This window comes from Fukomys damarensis, unplaced genomic scaffold (assembly GCF_012274545.1).
Source record: "Fukomys damarensis isolate Sample0158 unplaced genomic scaffold, DMR_v1.0_HiC HiC_scaffold_37, whole genome shotgun sequence".
Lineage (NCBI taxonomy): Eukaryota > Metazoa > Chordata > Mammalia > Rodentia > Bathyergidae > Fukomys > Fukomys damarensis.
In genome coordinates, this window is record NW_022900949.1 from 35,715,688 (window position 1) to 35,738,505 (window position 22,818).

Here is a 22,818-nt window from a genome sequence, read left to right on the forward strand (position 1 = left end):
ATTATTTGATATGCTACTTTTGCAGTAGTGAAGGTATCCCACATCCCTTCTAAGGCCAGCAGAGAAGAGTCTCTGGTGAATGCGATTGTCAAGGGGACTCAGCTCCAGACCTCAGTAGCAAGGAATGGTATTGTAAAGATGAAGGGAGCCTATTCTAAACCTAAACTATTGTTTTTTAAGCTAGGGTTTTATCGCCCTTTTATATTTAGAGAGCAAGACATAGTGATAAAAGAAGCTTTTGATCATCTCTAAGTAACAAAAGGAAAAATGGTATTTCACAATACAATTGCATCACTTTAAAAGCTAGAAGAGACATATTTTAAGAGACTGATAAAAATGAAACAAGTATTTTCTTCAAAGATGTTGACCCGCTCCTCTAAATTCTGCAGCTTTAAAAACTAGTTGAACTGGTTGGTAACAGCTTCCCCTCCCATTTCTCCCATGATTTCACAGAAAGTATTTCTATTACACAAGACCTTTGATAGACTTTGTTTCTTATTCCTTTCTGAAAAGCGAGGAGGTAATTCCGTCCATCTCCAGAGAAAACTTCTACAGCAATAGGCTTAAGAAAGAGAGAGAAAAACAGAAGAACACAAATAAGATTTTATATATTAACTTTTCTGCTATATAAATTTCTGCAAAGCTATAAATAATTTATTGACTGAAGAATATTTTTTTTAATTTACTTTTTTTCTTTGAGTTTATTGGTACTTTTTAGGTATACAGTACAGTTACATTCATCATTGGGATCTTGTACATTTACAGGAAGTATCTTGGTTCTTATTTTTCCGAATTCCCCTGCCCTCCCTTCACCCTCTCCACCTTTCCCTATGTACAAAGACTTTGTTTGTATTTTTTCCTTTTCTCACATATTTTCTTTTCCCTTCCTTTCCACTGCCCTTCCCACTTGCCTTACTCCTTTAGCCCTTTTCTTCATATTTCCCATTATCAATTTTACAATTTGAACACTATTTACACTTTTAGTTTTTCACACGAGAGAAACTATTCAGTATTTACATGTGTGTCCTATTTCACTTATGAATATGGTCTCAATATGAATCGATATTTAGCTATAAATGTCTCTAGTTTCTCATTCTTTATGGCTGAGTAGTACTCCATTTTATAGAAAAATCACATCTTCTTTATCCAGTCTCCAGTTGATGGGCACTTGGGTTGTTTCCAAGTTTTAGCTAAGATTTTTTTTTTTTTTTGAGACAGGGTCTCACTATGTAGTTCAGACTGACCTGGAACTCACTATGTAGCCCAGGCTGGTCTCGAACTCACAGCGATCCTCCTGTCTCAGCCTCCCGAATGCTGGAATTAGAGGAGTGCGCCACCACACCCGGTTAAGAAGAATATTTTTAGAGCCATGAATTCTTTGGAGATTACACTATACAATAAAACATTTTTCCTATTCTGCTTAATTTAGAAAAAATTTAAAAACAGAATTAAAATATAGTAATTATAAAATTATATAATTTCACATTAAAAGATAATTAAAATATTGATCTGGACAGGTATAGGTAAAGATGGATAACAAAGGTATCAACCAAATTTCAGGCTAAGTTTGAAAAAGACACATTACACAGTTCTGCACCTATGTGAGCTGTGAAGAACGATGCAGATTCCACAGAGGGGCCACATATGTGTGCTAAAATAATACATCTTCTGAACAGGGAACATGATGACTGTTTACCACCGCCAAAACCACTCACCTGCAGGAGGTATCTCCTTTTATGCACTTCCTTGATATCTTCATATGCAAAAATGCTGCACGTTCTCTTGAGCTGACTGGGGCCTTGTCTGGCTCCTCGAGGGATAATTGGCTCATGCATACTACAGGAGTCGGAGCGGAAGAGGAAGGAAACGAAACACAGCAAGGGTTCAGCTCACTGCCCAACAATGGGTGTGCGATTTTCAACACAGCAATAGGAGTGATGAGATACCAGAATTTTAGTTGAAAAAAAAATGTTCACGAGAATAATTTGCTAGCTACCCACATACAAGGAGCCCCTTCTGTTGAAAACAATCAACAAGATTCCCTTACTGCTGTGAGGACCAAATTTCCTGTGACACATCACAGGCACAGTGCCTAAGCCCATATACTTCCGGGATCCCCCAAACTTCTAATTTCTTTTAAAGTTAGAAGGAAAAGACCAAGATTTTAGGTAGAAGAAAATGTTTTAATGTACTGTTTAATATATACCTCTCAACAGTCATGAAATGTAATTTTTAGTATTTATGTACTGAAGTTATAACATGGCCCTCATTATTGAAGAATGTGATTATTGGAAACGTCTCCTAGGAATGAAACAGAGACCACATCTATATTCATCAGTGTGAGATAGGTAAAATGTTAAGAAAAGGCCACTGGACATTCTAAAGCTAAAGCTTATCTTCCTTCTGGCTCTGTCTTTTGAATTTCCCACTACATATTTTTGCTTGCATCCTAGAATTGGGAAAAGAAAGGGGAGACGGATAAAACTCAGCCGATCCCCACTTGGGCTGTGGTCACACTGCTTGTACAATATTCACAGTCCATGGGAACTCCTGTTTTTAAGAGTGTTGTGCAGCAAATCTGCACATTTCTCTACCACTGTGATACTTACTGATCTGTTATGACACATACTTTAATATAAATAATTTGGTTAATTCATAGAAATAAAACTTAGCTTTCACTTTGGTAAGCAAGTCAGCTTTTTCTTTATTACATTAACGTAACAGTGTCACCCTTATGAATATGTCATTGCAGACACATAGGGACTATGCATGAGATAATGTTGCCTAGGCGTAGTTTTGGATTAAAAAGAAATTATGCAAACATATTTTGTCTTCTAAAGATTGCTGTACTTTGTGCCTCTTCATTCCTTTACTTACTTTGGAGGTAAGGTTTCAATATCGCGTATTTCCCTGGTTGCCGTCATGGTAAATCCATCAATCACATAAAAATGCTCTTTACCGAAAAGCAGTAGCCCCTCACTGGTGTCCAGGCCCTGGACACGAGCACAGCGGTACATGTGCTGGATCTGTAAGGACAGCCACAAATACTCTTTAACGTAGTTTTTCTAAAAAGTTCAGATGATCTCTGTGTTTTGGTTACTCTGTTGTAGCAGGCACTGAGCTAAGCATATGAAACCTGGGTTTGAGCCTGTGAAGAGTCAGTCTCAGCTACAATGTCCACAATGTCCACATGCACCCCACGCCGCCTCCTCCTCCTCTTTGGTTTTTCCTGGGGAGCTTGTCATACACCAAACAAGTATGTGCCGCCTCACAAGAACAGAGCAAGACAGGTGAGGCTGTGCTCACCTGGAAGGGCCAGGCACCATAAGCCCGACAGGACAGGGGCCTGAGAACTACATGTGAGGAGGTGAGACCAGGGTGTGCCCTTGTGAAGCAGGTGGACAGAGAGACAAAGATGGTCTGCAAGCAAACTCTCACTTCAGTCACCTCACACTTGTGGATTTGGTCAGGTTTCCCAGGTTCCCTGAGCCTCTGTGCCTTCTTCTGTAAATTTCTAATGTACTACACTGGCTGCTGTGACGTGCAGTGAGATAAGGTGAATAACCACTGCAGGACTGCTGGCTATCCTCCCTTCGACACGTTTACCTCCTTCTTTTTCTAGAACATTCCCTGCAGCAGGAACTGTGGAAACTGTCCTCATTTACCCCTGCCTGAGTCCTGCCTTCCTGGGGACTGTTGGAACATTGTAAACAGCCAGTGGTAAAGTCCCACTCTGCTCACAGGAGGAAGGATTACAAAGTCTCTCAAAGTCACTATTGTTTTCTTCTCAAAGAGAGGTATCTGATTCTTAGTAAAAAATTCTCTCTTGCTTTAAACTTGGTTCAGCACGCGTCAAGGGGAAAAAAAAAATCAGCAACTAATCAGAGTCAAACAAGCATCACACAAATGTCAGTTTAAATGCATTTCCTGTGCTATTCACGCATAAAGCGACTAGTGCAAAAACTATTCACACAAAGCAATTTGAAAGTTGGCTACCAGAGGATGTGGGGATGGATTTGGGAGAAGAAAGACAATCATCAAAGGATGAAAAGTTTTGGTCAGACTGGAGGGTAACTTAGTGATCTACTGCTCCACATAGCAACTGTAGTTAAGACTAGTGTATTGTGGGGAAAAAGGGATAATGTGTATTTCAAAATTGCTCAAATAGATTTTTAACATTCTCAAAAGAAAAAATGACAAGTTAGTGAAGTGATGGACATGTTAGAGAGATTACATAATTTAACAGATCAAAACAATCTTATAAATGTACACAATATTATTTGTCGGAAATAAAAGCTCAAGCTGGGCGTGTTGGCGCACGTCAGTAATCCCAGCACTCAGGAGGCTGAGGCACGAGGCACTGTGCATTGAAAAAGGGATAATGTGTATTTCAAAATTGCTCAAATAGATTTTTAACATTCTCAAAAGAAAAAATGACAAGTTAGTGAAGTGATGGACATGTTAGCTAGATTACATAATTTAACAGATCAAAACAATCTTATAAATGTACACAATATTATTTGTCGGAAATAAAAGCTCAAGCTGGGCGTGTTGGCGCACGTCAGTAATCCCAGCACTCAGGAGGCTGAGGCAGGAGGATCACTGTGAATTCGAGACCAGCCTGGGCTACATAGTGATTTCCAGGTCAGTCTCAACTACATACTGAGACCCAGCCTCAAAAAAACCTCACAAATTAGAGTATTACAATAAATAACCCCCAAATACCTAAATGTGAGTTAATTTTCATTGCCGCATTTGAAAGTTTAATCACTCCAATAATAAAAGGGTAGTGTTACATGGAAAATTCTGTTTTGTATTGTTTTTTTTTCCCTCTACTGGGGATGGAACTCAGGGTCTCATAAGTGTTAAAAGGTGAAACACACACAGTACAGAGTTATGTCATCAGCCTATGGATACACTTTTAAAACAACTATGTTGTATTTATAAATTTAATATGTAGTAAATAAACATTTATTTCCTAAGTGTATAGCCAGATGAATTTTCAAATGCTAAAAGTACAATGTGACCAGCAATGTCCTGATAATGTCAAATAAAAACACTCCCAGGACCCCAGGAGCAGCTGCTGAGTTCCTTTCAATCTGATATACGTCTACATTTCCGTGATTTTTCCTTTTTATGTTTTCACTCATGATTAATCAAGGCATACAACTAAATAGAAGTGTTTGAATTATACCCAACTTCTGGTTACTACTTTTTAGTGGGTTAGAGCTCACGGGCTGTTACAAGAACTAACACAACAGGCGAAAAGGACAGCTTTAAAAGGTGATATTCCTTAGTCAATTAATTCCTTCCTTCCTTTCCTCTTTCCACCTCTCTCCCTTCCTTTATCAACCAATGAATCTCTCACTTCAAGGTTTATTGTGTGTCTATTATGTGACAGGAATTGCATAAGTCAAGGGGATGAGATAAGGGCACAGCGCCTGCCTGTAAGGAACTCACCAGGGACAGACACAAGAACAATCTTACATGACAGACAGAGAAGGCCTTATGAAAGCTTAGGAAGACCCTATCTCCAATTAAAACTTAAGAAGGCTTAGGGAACAGCAATTAGACAAGAGAAAGTAATTAAAGCAACAAAGATAGGAAAGGAAGAAGTTAAACTGTCATTATTTGCTGATGATATGATACTTTACATTGAAGACCCAAAAATTCCACCAAAAGACTTCTAGACTTAATTGACACTTTTAGCAGAGTAACTGGATACAAGGTCAACATTCAAAAATCAAGGTACACAAATAACAGAGTCACTGAGAGAGAAATTAGGGAAATAATTCCTTTCACAATAGCATCCAAAGAAAATGAAGTATCTAGGAATCAATCTAACAAAAGAAGCAAAAGGCTTCTACACTGAAAACTACAGCACTCTGAAAAAAGAGATCAAAGAGGATATAAGAAAATGGAAAGCTATCCCCTGCTCCTGGGTAGGAAGAATCAACATAGTGAAAATGGCCATACTACCAAATCTGCTATACAGATTCAATGCAATGCCGATTGAAATTCCAAAACTATATTTCACAGAACTAGAAAAAATAATCCAAAAATTCATTTGGAACCAGAAGAGACCTAGAATAGCAAAAGTCATCCTAGCAACAGAGACATGGCAGCAGGCATAACAATTCCCAACTTGAAACTATACTACAAAGCCACTGTGATAAAAACAGCATGGTACTGGCAAAGAAACAGACCTGAGGATCAGTGGAATAGATTGGAAGATACAAAAACAACTCCAGATGTACTCAGCTACCTCATCTTTGACAAAGGAGTTGACCATCCTCACTGAAGGTGAGATAGCCTCTTTAATAAATGGTGTTGAAAAAACTGGATTTCAACCTGCCAAAGATTAAAACTGGACCCTTATCTTTCACCATGCACTAAACTAAAATCCAAGTACATTAAAGATCTAAATATTAAAAAACAGTTACTAAGTTTGCTGGAAGCTAAGTTAGGCAGAACTCTTAAAGACATTGGCATAGGAAAAGACTTTATTAACAAATCCTCAGTAGCATGGGAACTAGCAGAAAGAATCAACAACTGGGATCTCATGTTATTAAAAAGCTTCTGCACTGCAAAAGAAACCATCAACAGAACTAAAAGACAACCTACAATGTGGGAAAAAAGTTTTACCAGCTGCTCCTCAGACAAAGAACTATTATCTAGAATATATAAAGAGCTCAAAAAAATCAGGTCCCCCAAATATAAAGACCCGATTCAAAAATGGGCATCTGAAACAAATAGACACTTCTCAGACAAAGAAGTAAAACCAGCAAGTAAATATATGAAAAAAATGTTCCAAATCACTAGTCATTCGAGAGATGCAGATGAAAACAACACTCAGATTTCACCTCACCCCACAAAGAATGGCTGCTATCAAGAAATCAACCAATAACAAATGTTGGTGGGGTTGTGTGGAGAAAGGAACCCTTCTCCATTGTTGGTGGGAGGGCAGACTGGTGCAACCACTATGGAAATCAATATGGAGATACCTCAAAGAGCTGGGACTAGAGGTTCCACGTGACCCAGCCATCCCTTTGCTGGGTGTCTTTCCAAAATAATTAAAAGAATCATATCACAGTGATATATGTGCACCTATGATTATAGCGGCACAGTCTGTAATAGCTAAAACTTGGAAATAGCCCATTTGCCCATCAGTTGGAGATTGGATAAAGAAGATGTGGTTTTTCTTTAAAATGGAATACTACTCAGCCACGAAGAATGAAAAATTAGATTCATTCATAGGAAAATGGATACATTTTGAGGATATACTCCTAAGTGAAATAAATAAGTCACACATGTATAAATAGCGAATAGTTTCTCTGGTGTGAAAAACTATAATGGTACATAAGATCCTAATGATATAATTGACAATGTGAAATAGGAAGAAAAGGGCTAAAGGTGTAGGGGAAGTGGGAAGGGTAGGGGAAAGTTAATAAGGGAAAAGGAAAAAAAACACGGGAAAATGAAAAAATGGCAATAAAGTTTTTGTAAATAGGGAAGCGAGGAGAGGGTGAAGGGAGGGCAGGGACAAGGGGAAAAAATGAGAACCAAGACCTGTCATGAAAAAGTATAAGGGCCCAATGATGAATGTAACTGTACTGTACACCTAAAATGTATCAATAAACTCAGAGAGAGAGAAAAAAAAAGGAGAGTTAGGGTTTCAGCTCAGGTTGTGGGCCTCGGTTCCAGCAGAGCAGAGGGACAGAAGAGATGTTTGGCCCAGCCTGGGCTGGTGAGACAGATGGGAAGGCTTCCTGCCTGTGAGGGTGACAGACATCCTGGCTGGTGGAGTGAATGAGAGATGCAGGGTGGAGGTTCCGCAGCTGAAAGAGACAGGTACTTTGGCAGAACAGTCCGAGGAAAGAAGAGAGTTAACCATGGTGGATACGATGAGCGGCATGCTGTCCAATGCCCCCAGGGCAGAGGCAGTGAAGCCAGCCTGGAAAGTGGGCAGAAGGCAGGACCAGGAGCACCGTCACTCCCTGGGGTGAAGGGGGAATGGCTACCACGGGGCTGGAGCTCTCCGGAGGGGTGATCAGAATTGTGGAGAGGTCCGACTACAAAGGGGTCATCTGCACAGACCTGAAATACAGAATTTCTACAAAAGAGAGTGTGAGAAAGGTATGGCGGAAGAGTGAGTTAGGTGTGTCAAGCACCTACAGTATCTGATGAAACCTGATGCTGTTCAGTGCAGAAAGAGGTCAGGAAGTTCTTGAACGTGACAGAAGCAGAGAAGGACTGAATGCAATGGGCCTCTCACTGCGCACTTCATTATAGAGGCCACAACACTCACCCGAACCCTCTACCAGCTTGTTTTAGAATGTAACTATAGTTCTTACTTTTCAAGAGCATAATACCTTTTCTCCTTCCTCTAGCAGGCGCAGCAATGTGGTGTTGTCCGTTTTCTCTTCCTCTTCGATGGCATTGCTCTCCGCAATCTGGTCTTGTAGCTGCTCCTGGTTCTCCTCATCTCCTCCATCAGGCGCAGACCGAGAGCGCTTTAGAGGAGGCTTGACCAGACCTACAGGGTAATAACCAAGAGGGCCATGTGACACTGGACACTGCAGGTTAGTTCCTTGTCATCTGCAATGGCTTAGGGAAGTGTCCTCCAATCCTTCCTTTCAACATCTTGTTTTTTATTAAGATTATGGATGATCGATCCAGAGCACATAAATAACACAGCTTTTTAAAAAATGGCACTATTGGGAGGGGACAGAACTTTTAGGGGGTGGGGCTTCAGGGGAGAAAGGTAGGTCATTGGGAGTGTGGCTGTGCAGTGGATCATGGTACCTGGGCCCCTCTTCTTCTTTTGTCTTCCAGCTGCCGTGAAATAAGCAGCTCTGCTCCATGTATGCTCCCTGAATGATATGCCACCTTCCCACAGGCCCACAACATCGGGACCTGCTTATCATGGCCTGACACTTCTGAAACTGTGAGCCACAATGAATCTTTAGTTTTTACAAGATGACTTATCTCGGGTATTTGTCACAGTAATGGAAAGCTGATGAACATACAGTCCTTCCTGTCCACTTACAATGTGAGACAATGCCAGAAGGCACAGGAAGGAACATAGGTCAGTGGTTAGTAGCAAATGCTTGCAAATTGAACAGCTGCATGACATCAGGAAATTATCTGCCCTTCATCTAAAAAACTGGGATGAGGATATCATCTACCTCAGAGGAGTGTTGGGAGATGAAATGAGGTAATCATGTAGCATTCAGTATCAGGCTTACTACATGGTAAATTCTAAGAGTCAGGTGATGATGAGAAACACATGGCTTAAAAATTAGCAGGACAAACTGTTTTTATAGATGAGTGCCCTTGAAGGGACACTAGGAATAAATAATAAATGATGGATCACTAACACAAAAATAAAGACAGCAAGTTATGAACATATTATAAGAGATCCCTTTTACTTAGAGGGATCATGTAGATTACAGCAAGCCTCATTTCACAAATGGCAGTATGATATTTCCTTTTTTTTAATTTTTTATTTTTGCTATGTCTAATTGGAGTATGGTCTTTCATACAGGAATAAATTTAATCAAAACAGCAATGGAGAAAGAATAGGATTTTTATAATTTAGGAACAGATCATGTATTTGCACATTAAGGAAAAACATTAATAAGCACATTTTGATGACGTTATTAAAACCACAGTAAGTTAAATTAAAATCAGTTAATGACAGTAACCAGTGAGAGTGATCCCAAAGTACGGGTAGCCCTCAAAATTGAATTAATATTCCTCAGTTACACCAGCAAAAGTAATATTACACTTGCTGGTAGCAGTTGCTCTAAGCATTTTGTAGAAGTACAAGTCAGCCTGTTAATAGTCTTATCCTCTGAAATGAGTTATCAGAGGTTCTGTTTGACCTAAGAAGAACCTTATGAAAGAGTACAATAACTAATCAAGGGAGATAACATCCTGCAAAGAACACCCCCAAGGGGGAAAAGCTTACAGCTATGTTACTTTTAGATAAGGAATGAAAACCTCCAGTTCTCTGAATAGCATAAGGTCTGGTAAATCACAGTAATTACAGCAGTATTTGTGATTTGGGCTCAACGGAGGTTAGAAAGAGCAGGCCACAGAAGTTTAAGTGCCAATGACCGGAGCAGAAGCCACTTAACCCAGTGGGTCATATACTCCAGGCTACATCTACAAGCTACAGCTTTGGACTCAACTAACTCTGCGGATGCAGTGCCATCAAAACCAGAAGCTGTCAGCCTCTGCTCATTCACTGACAGTTTACAGATCCCGTGAAGCTGTCAGATCGATTATGAGATGTTCAGTAAGTCACGGTCATCGTGACAGAACTGCTATGCCACCAGGGAACGTGACCACAACTTTGGTTGGTGGTTTTTGTGGACACAGTCAGATGCTATTAGTTTTTTAATCAATTGGGTCTAAAACTTACAGTCTCTACCTCTGAGGAAAAAACCCTAAAAAGAGAAAAATACAGCAGTGAAAAATTGCTGAAAATGCTACAAGACATATCAGTGAAGCGCTATCAGTGGACAGAAGAGTCACAAGACCGACGGGCTCTGTGAGGAGAAGCTGTGCAAAGCGGGGAGTCCTTGGGACTGGGCGCACACACGAAAGCTCACAGCCATTCTGGCCCACAGGATCACCCACCAAGCTCCTGAAGGGGACAGTCCCTCTCCGCTCACAGAAAGAACATAATTTCTTCCTGTTGGCTAAGCTGTGCTGATGCTAAGATGCAACCCATTTAACGGTTGCTTTATTTGTATTTATGTAGTTATTACTGCCTTTGTGTCAAGAATCAGGTGCCACCAAGCATTCTGCTTAATACAATAAAGAAGCTAAGGCACTGTGAACATGCATGTCGCTCGTCCGCAGGCAGTGGAGACCAGCGGGCTCCTGGTTCTGAGGGAGAGCGCCACCTCTGAGAAGGATGAGGTGGGAAATTTGGACAGACAGGTTTAAGGTTGGCCCTCCCGCTGACAGCTGCTGCTGTTTGCATACGCATCCAGACAGGGGGAATGCTCCAGGTGATTCCCAGTCACAACCCCAGCCAGGCCAACCTCTGACTTTGGCGATGGTGTCTTCCCCGTGCTCTGGCTCTTGCTGTGCAGCTTCCCCTTCAGCACTCTCCACGATGGTGTCCTGGACGATGGTGGGGTTGCCAGAGGCCAGGCGCATGTAGTATTCCTTACTGTCATAGCTGATGGCCCTTCTGTACCGAGCAGGTTTCTAAGTAGCAAAAAACAGCCCACATGAATCTCTCCTAGAATTAAAACAGGAGCTCTTAAGGAGTTATGCTGTCAAAACTTCCTTGCACAGTATTCCTTCTTTAGGGGTTTTAATATAAAGACTGCATGCAGACACAGTCAATCCACACACTTTCTCTATGTTAAAACTCCACTGATTTTTAAAGTAAGGCAAATGTAAGACAAGGTTAGCACTTTTGCTCTTTCTCAAACAAACACGGGATCATCTTTAGCCAAATGTGGTTTCCAGGGTGGATTAGTGCACCCTGGCTGATGGCACTTCAAAGAGAGGAGAAAGCCCCCAACTGAAGGGCACCAGCCCCAGGACCTGGGTGGCTTGCGAGGAGCCCGAAATCACAAGTTTCTTTGGATCTGTCGCAATGAGCAGCACCTTCTTCAGGTGCTGCTGAGTTCTGACTCAACACAGAACCAGCAGTCTCCCACCAGATGGTTCATCTGCCTCTGTGAGCTGCTGCCTCAAGAAAAGCATTCATGTTTGCTTGTTGGGTAAAAGACTATGATCCAAAAACTTATAACTAAAAGAAAAGAAAGGACATATGTAAATCCTTTTTTTTTTGTACGGGGGATTGAACTTGGGCCCTTGCTCTTGCCAGGGAGGTGGCGGAACCACTGAGCCAAATCCCCAGCCTTGTAAATCCATTTTCAATAAGAAACTCCCTGGAAAATAACTAATTTCTTTTTCCAAATAATTCATTCTTTAAAAAAGACTCTCCAGTTAACCTAAATTTGTTTTTCTTACAATCATATACAATGAGAAAGGTCTAAAACACCCTATAAAATTAAAAACCACAGCAGGAAAAGTTAACATGTATTTAGATTTTTTTAAAACTCTTATTGAGTTTATTAAGTATAGAGTACAGTTACATTCATCATTGGGATCTTGTTAGATTCTTAAAATTAGATGTAGATTTTGGATGAGGAATTACAAAAATCTACAACAGGTTTAAAAAACTTCTTCTAAATACTTTTACTTCTCCTTTCCCATGAATAAGAATATGTAATGAAAATACTACTGGTTTACTGTTCAAGGCAAGGAGTCAGTATACACTGTGTACTCCAATGATCTTCTCAGGAAATTACTGTGCTTCCTTTTAAAGTGTTGACCAGCTGTGATGGAAAAACAATGCCCAAAAGGGGAGGACTGAGGCTCAAACAGGAGACCAACTCTGAGTTGAAAGGCGACCTAGCCTTTTACCCTTCCTTTTTATTTCAGGTACAGGCTTCAGGGAATTAAGAGAATGGCAAGCAAACTGAAGGATGATAAGCAGCCCATGGAGAAGGAAAAATATGCCACGGTTTTGGAAAGTGATAAAATAATAATACAACTATGGGAAACCAATCCAATGGGCAAACTAAGAACACTGCACTTTTTGTTTTTAATGAAAGAGGAAGGAAACTGCATAACAGTTCTTCTGTATGAGGTACAACAATCATCTTCAACTCAAAACTGCTGATATTTAAAAGGATGATGACATAGTTAGTAATGGGCAAGACAATGAATTAACAGATGTGGGGCAGTGTCAATGGGGCTGCTGACTTGAAACACAGATTTAAACCTGAGCTGTAAGACCCTCTCCCCATATATTTCTAGGTGCATTTCTGTGCTTTACTGAATTATGTGCTGAATCTCTCTGGAAAAAACAATGACACATTTTTATACCAATTAAAATAAATTGTACTTTTGAAAGTGATTATACAATCCCAGTTTCCCTTAGTTACCTTTGACTCAAGGAAAATAATTATAAAAAGGAAACACTTGCATTTTCAAAAAGTGTCAAGAAGATTTAAATGAGTAATTGAAAGCCAAGCTAAAGGTGCCGGGCTGCCCATGACTAACGTGCCTGTCATTTGTTAGTGTGTGAAGCAGGGCACGTTTTGTAGTGAGCGCAGGAGGCGGTGAGTGGCCATTGGTGAGCGGCAGAGCTAATAAGGACCAAGCCGAGAGAGAAGGAGCCAGTGTTCCGCAGCAGGAAGGACACCGACTTTTCAACTCTAAAGAACTTGCAGAAGAATAAACCGAAAGCCAATCTTTTAAGTTAGTCTACCATGCACTAAAATAATAAAACAAAACAAACAGAAAAACAAAGAACTGTAAAGTTTGCATTATTTTGTGGTAATGTGTTTTACCTTTTGAGGAATGATATCATCAGGTGCCTCGGGCTGTTTACTTGGGATCTCAGACTGAAAACAGGTATTAATCACAGACACATCAGAAAAAAAATAAAAAAGAAAACACAAAAATAAAAATTTCTTCATAACCACATGAAATATAAGGACTTACTCACTCAAAAGAAATTAACATGATCTCTGCTGCTTATACAATCACTTAGCATCTTATGCTATTCTTTTTTGAGCAAAAGTAGTTTTTAAGTAAAACAATGTGCCAACAGTCTCAGTGCTAGTGAGCAGAACAAACTCTAAACCATCACACAGACAAAACAGCGGCACAGGGGTGAATTACAGGAAACTTCTTCCATGGTTTCAGAAGGCAAAAACTGAAATCTGGCTGAAAGAGCCTCACGCTATCTGGTATCTTCCATCTGCCTGGCCCTGATCTGTGCTGTAACTCAGGTTTAAACAATCATCTATCACATGCCCTACCACAGAATGCACCAGGCGCTGGTTACCAAAGACACAGCCTCCTACTGGAGTTTGAGAACCTACTTCCTTTGCTACATATACCGATACCAATCCAGAAATGCTGAAAACCAAAGGCAGACTGGACCATCAGCCCCTAAACCAAAGGTTTTCCTAAAGAGTAATTTTTAAAAGAATTAGGCGTCTGCTTGATGAACATGAAGGGATTCTGTTATACTATAGTGTATAGCTAAATGCACATAAGTACCCAGACAGCTACTTCCTTTCCCAGTATACATATCTAAAGGTGACTTCTGGTAGCTTTTCCTACAGTAAAGAGGAGCAAGCAAAATGTTTTCACAAATGTTTGTTTTCTGAGGCAAAACAAACACCAGATTACTACAGTGCATTCAAAAAGTTTATATGGTTTTAGAGAACTTTCATTTTGAAAGTAGATGTGTAAACACATATCTTACAGTGAAAAAGAATCTGCAAAATATACAACAGTGTTCTCTGTCTTGGGAGGGGTTTGATTGATGTAAGTGCAGTATATACATTCATAAAATAGGCCACAACAAAGTAAAAACATTTCCCGCCCCTCAAAACTGAGATTGAACTCAGGACTTTGAGCTTGCCAGGCAGGTGTGATGCCACTGAGCTAAATTCCCAGACCAAGTTAAAACATTTTAAAGGCAAAAAGATCAAGAAAGTCAACATCAGAAAAAAAGAAAAAAAAAATCCCTGAATGGCACTCTGAAGATTTATGTATTTCAATGTACACAAATGACCTGAAAAATTATAAATATTGAACTGTTTTTCATAAAGAAATACTTTGAAATTCAACTCACACTGAAATTCATACAATAAGATTGGTGAATGAATATGTGATAAACCAATACAACAAAATGAACCAATTACTGTTCTCAAACTGAGCTTTGTACATGGTCTACTGTGATTCAGGCCAGAATGTGGGCAGGGCCCATCAAGCTTACACTTTCACGTTTGTTACAATACACGGCACAGTATTGGCTTAGCACAAATGTGCTCTTCAGCTCACAGACTGATCCAGGCTCTTACTTTACTAAACGACCTGTTATTCAATGGCAAATATAACTGATCCTCCCAAACTTTTACTATTATCACAGTTCTCTTTTGTTTAAAAAAAAAGCACTAAATTATTATTATTATTTTGGTTTTTTGAGACAGGGTCTCACTATGTAGTTGAGACTGACCTGGAACTCACTATCTAGCCCAGGCTGGTCTCAAACTCACAGCGATCCTCCTGCCTCAGCCTCCCGAGTGCTGGGATTACAGGTGTGTGCCACCACACCTGGCTACTAAATTATTTTTGTTTGCACAGAAATTAAATTTTGGAAAGTCAGAATTCCCAGAAAATAGAATTTTAATTTAAATCTTTCTATAATGTTAGCAATGGAATTCTCCAAAGCAACTTTTTAGTTTCCATGAGTTGTGGAACATATATGTATTCTACCAAAATATGTGCAGCAACAGGTACAAAAATCCCAAGTAAGTTAGCTGCCTGTCCCTGAGCAGCTTCATGTTTACAGGCAGACAGCCAGGTTTTTATTCCAATGATCTTGGCAAAGAAGACCAAGTTATTTTTGAGAGTATTATTTTGTAAAAATAAGGAGACTAAAGAATTAAAACTCCATTTAGTATATAAATGTCATATTTTTTAAATGGCAAAATACAGGATCTAATTTTCCTTCTTTAGGACTGAGTAAGAAGTGAATTGCTTAAAAACACTCAGGTTTTACATTCTCACCCTAGGCCTCCATCCTAACACTGTCTATTGCTGGTATTACCATTTAAATACAGAAATACAGCTCAAATTAGCAGTTTTAATCAAGAAAATTACCCCCAAAGGAAATTCAGTACAAAGAGAGGATAATTTGTTTTCATGTGAGAATACAAATTTCCTACAGGTACTTAATTCTTCTCAGGGTAGTCATACTTATTATTACTAGTTCTTTCATTAACATAATTTTAGTTGGTAAACTTTGAAAGCTTTAAAGTCTGTAGCATTAAAAAATGTTTTATATTTTCCCATCCAAGTACCAACCAGGCCCATCCTTGCTTAGCTTCCAAGATTAGACGAGATCTGGTCACAGTGAGGGTGCTGTGGCCATAGACTAAAACTATTTTATATTATATAAGCTTCAAAATTAAAATCAAGTGATGAAGTTCAAAACAGAATAGGTGAGCTATTTTATATTGTATGCAACACTACCGAAGATAGAGAAATAAAACTTTAGTAACTATTTATTTTAACCCATTAAAAATTTTAAAAGAAACTACCTTTTTATTCAGCCCTGTATTCTTCAACTTAAGTGAAGAACATACTTTAATGTATAAACCAAACTTTGCTGGAACTGTAAATGTCACCTAAAGACAGTAATTATTCTTAAGAAAGGCAAAAGTTTTAACCATACGCCCTTGCTCCAGTAAAGCCTGTTTTGCTATAAGAGCCTTCAGAACCAGCTTTCATGTTCGCACATCCTGCAAAAGAGAACTGACTGCATTTTATATGCATGTAGGCTGCAAGTTTATGGGAAATGAGAAGGAAGACTGATCTCTACTTCTGGAAAGCGGAGGTGGATTTACTATGTGGTTAATTAAGTTTAAACCTCAGGGGAGTTCACATACCACAGGCCCTTTTCAAGTCCTAATAACTTTGTATTCATAATTTTCTAGCCCCCCACCAAACTGTATAAATCTCAGGGCCCAGAAGATCTGGTTCTATTTCTTTTCAGTGGAAAAATTTAAGAATTAAGGAAATTCTATAGACTTTGGAAAAGGAAGCATTAAAGAAAATCTCTAAGGAAGAGTGTTGCTGACCCATTCACTCAACATCTGATAAGTTCTAGGCACCTAGTTCTCTGAGAGCACCTATGAAGTGGTTTCTGTCCAGAATACACCCACTGGCTATGGAGAGGCACAGCAGGCACACGGCAGTGTCTTCTCTTTCCTAGTAGTTGAACTACCCAGAGGCCACTGACTGGCTCTCACACCTTACTCCAGCCCTGAGCAGCTGCAAGCAGACAGGTTCTTCACCACCTAGCTTTCTGCTCCGTATCTGTGAAACCGAGATGGGAGTACTGACTGAATTTCAGGGGGCTTTTACGACACTGAAGTGCAACCCCACGTGAACTGCTCTGCAGAGCATCCAGCCCTCCGAGCTTTACGGTCACACGTCACTGAGGGACAGGGACATGGGCTGAGGCATGCATCTTCACTGGGTGATTTCATCGCAGCGAAGACACCAGGATGTCACTGGGCAATGTACTCTCACGAGACTGCTGCCATGTGTCCAGTTCACTGAAGGAGCAAACCCTGTTATGTGGTTCATGCCTGTATTTGTCTTACCATCTTATTTGCTCTCAGGGTGAAAGGCAGTGAGATAACAAATGCTTCTATTTTTTGAAATTCTGTTTCCAGTATGGCCAGATTTCATATTCCATGAGATAAAATGGATCCGTAATGGCCTTTCAAACTTACAAAAGAGTTGGAACCACCAAAACCAAAATAAAAAATTCAGAAAATTCCATCAAAACAGGTTAACCTGGACTTGGACACAGTCATCTGCCATAGGTTCTACATTCTGTACCTGTCTCCTCTTCCCTTCCACCTTCTCTTTAGGGGAGCACAACGCCTTCTGCTTTCCAGTATGTAACCCAGCTGTCAAAAACACAGGTTCCACAGGATGCATACTTGTTATGAGACACTTGTTTAGATTTCACATCTAAGTGTGAACCCTGAATAGCTTATTTTATTTTTATCTGAAACAGAAGTTTAAATATATTTTTGTAAACAAATACCAGTGTTACAAAGAAGGTTAAAAAGATAAGGTAAAAAAGTACTATAGTTATCAGAAAAATAACTCAAGTAATGCTTCACTTAGAGCAGTGGATTGGTTTCATGTTTAGGAGAACATATTTGTTTTATAGTTTACTGTTCTGGAATGGATTCAACCCAAGTAAGTGTTGGCTCAAGAAATATTCTATCAAATTTCCGAGTTTGAATTCTTAATGAATTATTTGAGAAATAAAACTTAAGAATTAGTGATTGTACTGTTGTTTTGCTAAAAGAAAGTAGACATTAGCAAAAAAGAGCAAAAGTATGAATGGATTAATCTTTTTTACACTGTGCTCCCATCCTGGAAATTATATTTTAATTATAGTTGTATTTTCAGTGTATCTCTTCCCAGTATGGTATTTTTAATAGAACTGAATAGCTTTGAGAAATGCAGACTTCAGGGAGCTATCTTCAAAAACCTTAGCTATTAGCAGTGTCTATATATTCTTTTGAAAAAATTAAAAATTGTCAAATTTATTATAAATTGGCCAGTACAATTTGGTGTACAAAGTGAAGTTAAATTTAAAATATATGATACATTACTATTCACTGTCACAACCACACTGTACAACAGATTTCAAAAAATGTATTCCTGGAACTGGGGATTTAGCTCAGGTGCTGCCACCTGCCTCAGAAGCACAAAGTGCCAAGTTTGATCCCCAGTACCAAACAAACAAACAAAACCCCAGCAAAAAAACTTATCCCTCCTTTCTAAGTGACATTTGTACTTTTTTTGGAGGGGTGTAGCACTGGGCATTGAACCGAGGGCCTCATGCATGCCAGGCAAGTTCTCTACATTGGGCTATGCCTTAGCTACCCACTTTGTACTGCAGGACCAGTATCTCGTCATTCCTCCGGTTCCCCAGCCTCTTATAACCACTATTCTACTCTGAACAGATTCTTCTACTCACAGAGTTTATTTTAGACTCCATGTTAAGGGAGATCATGGTACTTGTTCCTCTGCACCTAGCTTATTCACTTAGCATATCTTACTGATTCATCCAGGCAATGACAAGATATCCTCCTTTTAAAAAAATGTGGAATACTATTCCATGGTGTGTATTTTCCACACATCTTAAATCTGTCACCTGCTAATGGATGATTAGGTTGATACTAAGGCTTACATTCTACAAAGCATCAGAACAGAGGTTGGATCAATGAGTACAAAAAAATAGGGCTGGGATTCTGGCATGGGACAAAATAGGCCATAGGGTGTGTTTATTTGGTACCAAACACTAAAAGCCCGGATGAGGTGCACTACTATTTAGACACAAGGAAAGAGACACCTAAAGAATTTCCATGAGCCGTCCCCAGGTGGGACAGTGGCAGCACAGGTCTAAAGTCAGAAAGACTATGGTCAAACCACTGTGTGACGTCTCCCTGCTGTACAGTTCCTCCTTTCGTGTTACTGCTTTCCCCAACATCAATTTCATTCTGGTAACTGACCTAATGAGGAAAAATGCTTACAACAGAAAGAAGGACTAAAAAATGCTACCACAGACATTTATTTCCATATACTCACCGCCATGTTTGTCTCTTGCTCTGTTTCTGGCACATAAGGATAATGGTTATAAAACATGTCATTTCGCACCATTTTTTTCCTCATTCTGCAGGGACCTTCCGTCATCTCCAGCATCCATTTGTCCAGATGGGACCCAATGGGGGGACCCCACAATCCTCGCTCTCTCAGGAGCTCACACTCGATTTGGCACCACTCCTCTGTCACGTACTTCAGGGCATTCTGCTGACGCTACCAAACATGTCCAGGTTGGTTTTCAAGCAAAAGCGGGAGTAATAATAAAAAGCCCACAAAAAATAATCAAGTTATCAAGCAGTCCATGTTGTTGCCCACTGACCAACTATCACAGAAGTAAAATCACATTTATGTATGGTTGCTGACAGCTAACGATTCTGCGAGACAGTGGAGTCTGTGGTGGAGAAGGCAATTTTTCTAGCACCGAGTAAGTAACAAATGTGTACAGGGTATTGCACGTGGTGTAATCAAAATACACTGTGCATGTGAAAAGTAAAACATTTTTTATAACAGTAAATGGTTAATGCACATTGCCATTTATTCCCCCTCCAAATATCCCCCCTCGCTTCCAACACAGCTCTCCAAAGCACAGTTCTTGCCCCTCTCTGAAGCATTTCTAGGAGGTCTCTTTGGTGAGTGTCTTTACAAGATGGGATCAGCAGTGCGGTGATGGCTGTCCCGAGTGCCGTCCACAGGAAACCCAGGCTCGTACATTACTGTGTGTCCTCATCTGCCTGCCCACCTCACTCACCAGCACCGACTTCTGGCTATGTCCCAGAGTCACAACGACTGCTAATGTGACCTTCTGAATTGATTTAGAACACTGAGGCAGATGATAACGGGACTAAAGATACATAAACAAGAGCACTTCCAAAACTGCTGCACAAAGTGGAAGGGATGACAAAATAAAGCATGTTTGAATCAAGGGGGAGTATTCTGAGGGATAGTATGATAATATATCTTTTTGCTGTAATAATTTTTTTTTTAAATTTAAACATTTATGGTGTGTGTGTTTTTTTTGGTACTGGGGATCGAACTTGGGACCTCGTGCTTACTGTGTCTTTGGGTCACACTTCATATGCAGATTCATCAGAGTCAAAGAAAGGGTGGTCATGGTAATATTCCTCACGGAAATATATTAAAACAGACCCATGAGTTAAAGTAATATGGTATGATGAGGATGAACCTTGTACTCCAAATTATAAAATAGCCACTGACACATGTGTAGGGGTAAATCTAAAAGTCAGATCAAGAAACAGTGTAATCACACTAAATTGGGGATAGACTTCATATGTATTGCCATATTTCTGCTACAGAATATAAACATGCAAGCACTGATGGGGGCTTGACTTTCACATAAAAATATCAAAGAAAAACCATTTCCCATTGGCCATTGAGATAAGACTCAAACCATATTTCTTAAATGGAAATAAAGACTTGGTCTAACTTCTTGCTATATGCCAAACAACAAAGATGTATGTTTTCAATGCAGATTGCTATATCTAGCTTACCTAGATTCATGGAAGTATACAATTTAGATATTTAGTAATTATGAATACATCAAGAGGATTTCATTGAATTCATTTTTTACAATTCTAAGGGACAGCTCAAAGACTTTGAAACTTATTTCCACAATCTCTGTTTGCAGTTTGAAAAAAGGGGGAATCATTCTCACACCCTTATTTCTGTTAAGAACAAAAGCATGCAATAAATATATCAACAGGAATGATAATGTGATTCAATTCTGATGATTTCCAGTTTGCAGATTTTTAAATGTAATTTGCTCATAAGAAGTTCAAATTTTTCTATTTTAAAATCAATGGCCAAAACAGCAGCAAGCAGTGATAATTAAATTATCATCTGGTACATGCAATTCAGCCACATACCCTTAAAACAGGTAGGAAGCTGTCAGGAGAAACAGGGTCCTTCTGTGACCAAGGAAGGCAGAACCCACCACTGTGATGGCCATGAACTCTTACCTCCTGATACTCCTTATACTGTGTATCCACTAAGTCCCGGACAACAGCGATATGCGTGAACATCCACTGAGAGATCTCCTAGTGGTAGATGGAGAGAGTCTTAGTATGTCATACATTTCCTAGACAAAATGACCAGCCTTGACATTTATGCTGAACCTTAGTTAAAATCCTGTCCTAAGTGTCTACTACAGAACACAAAAGCACAAAGTGGTGGAGGGTGAACTCTATGATGATTCAATGGGTACTACCTGTGGCCGCACACCTAGGCTTGCTGTCCCGGCTAACAAGGCCCTGTCTGCACCTTTGGGGAGGGACTGGGCTGAGAAGTGCCACCACGGTGGCCACGCTGGGAGAAAAGGCTCAGCCAACCCTGACTGGCTGTTCTGGTCCCCACATTCCACCAGTGTCTGACACTTCCCTGTACCCAATCTGGCTTCTGTCTCCTCTCTTCCCCAGGGCTTCCTCAACATGCATCCTGCACACTAAACTCTGCCCCGTGCGTCTCATTTGACACGTGAGATGACTGGTGGACACTGTTTCGCTCACACCCTCTCCCCAGCCACCAATGGAGTTCTGAAGGAAGTGGGACGAGGAAGAAGGTGACAGCGGAGGTAGACGTGCTTTTCCTTAAAACATCAACAAGTACTTACGACAACTCACAAAAAGTAAAGAGCCACGAACCTGTTAGTGGTGTAAAATTTATACACTTATCTACAGCACTGAAAGTCTGAGAGACTACTTCAGTCTGTTCGTCAATCTCTGAATTTCATCTCACGTCCAGTTATAAAATGGGTGTAAATACAGAGTTCTCATTATACAGTGTCATCATAATGAAACAGGTGAACTTCCCACAATCTAGGTCACCTCTATCTCTTCTGAAGCACAGTGCAGAGAAATTCCATTTCAAATACATATTGATAGCATTCTACCAACTACGAAGAATGAAATGTGAAAACAGAAATTCCCAGGGATGTCATTAAAACAACAACAACAAAACGAAAACTAAATAACGTAACTACGAAGAATGAAATGTGAAAACAGAAATTCCCAGGGATGTCATTAAAACAACAACAACAACAAAACGAAAACTAAATAACCTACCTGTGTGGACAGACTGTGTTTGTTTAGACCACTTTCCTTTCGATTCCTTCTTGATCCTGTTAACTTTGAAAGACCAAAGCCACTGCTGACTCGGGACAGTTTGGATTGTGTAGTGGGCACTAAAGCTTCTCCTCGACTTATGCTTTTCTTTTCATGGGCTAGGAAATTAAAATTAGGTTATATTACAATTTTTCCATCTATTATTCTAGCTTTTTTTATTATGGCTGCAAACTATAATCCTTTAGAGCATCTCACACCCCCACTGACCGTGGTTTTGCATTCTACAGTTCCATTTACCTGCTGAAAATATACTGAAAATATTACTGTATTGCAAGAAGGAATTCTGAGAGAGGAGACTACATTCATGTAACTTTTATTATAGCACATTAGTATAACTGTTCTTATTTTTAGCTACTATTGTTTAGTATTATTGTGTCTATTTTGAAAGTACCCCCCCCACACACACAAACACGAAGAAACATAGCAT

The 22,818-nt window shown here is 39.7% G+C and overlaps 1 protein-coding gene across 9 annotated transcripts in view; it reads right to left on the reverse strand.

The window, feature by feature from the left end:
* Wdfy3 (WD repeat and FYVE domain containing 3) overlaps positions 1–22,818 on the reverse strand; it is a 258,900-nt gene that overhangs the window by 39,884 nt on the left and 196,198 nt on the right. For 7 of the 9 annotated variants that reach the window (XM_010619456.3, XM_010619453.3, XM_010619454.3 and 4 more), the window contains 9 exons: positions 22,332–22,489; positions 21,231–21,308; positions 19,240–19,467; positions 13,392–13,445; positions 11,058–11,226; positions 8,373–8,536; positions 2,878–3,026; positions 1,716–1,836; positions 477–562 (listed from right to left, as the gene is read on the reverse strand). In XM_010619456.3, the coding sequence (XP_010617758.1) occupies positions 477–562; positions 1,716–1,836; positions 2,878–3,026; positions 8,373–8,536; positions 11,058–11,226; positions 13,392–13,445; positions 19,240–19,467; positions 21,231–21,308; positions 22,332–22,489 (1,207 nt within the window). The remainder of the gene's footprint in view (positions 1–476; positions 563–1,715; positions 1,837–2,877; positions 3,027–8,372; positions 8,537–11,057; positions 11,227–13,391; positions 13,446–19,239; positions 19,468–21,230; positions 21,309–22,331; positions 22,490–22,818) is intronic. The other 2 variants (XM_010619457.3, XM_010619455.3) reach the window with 1 other exon arrangement.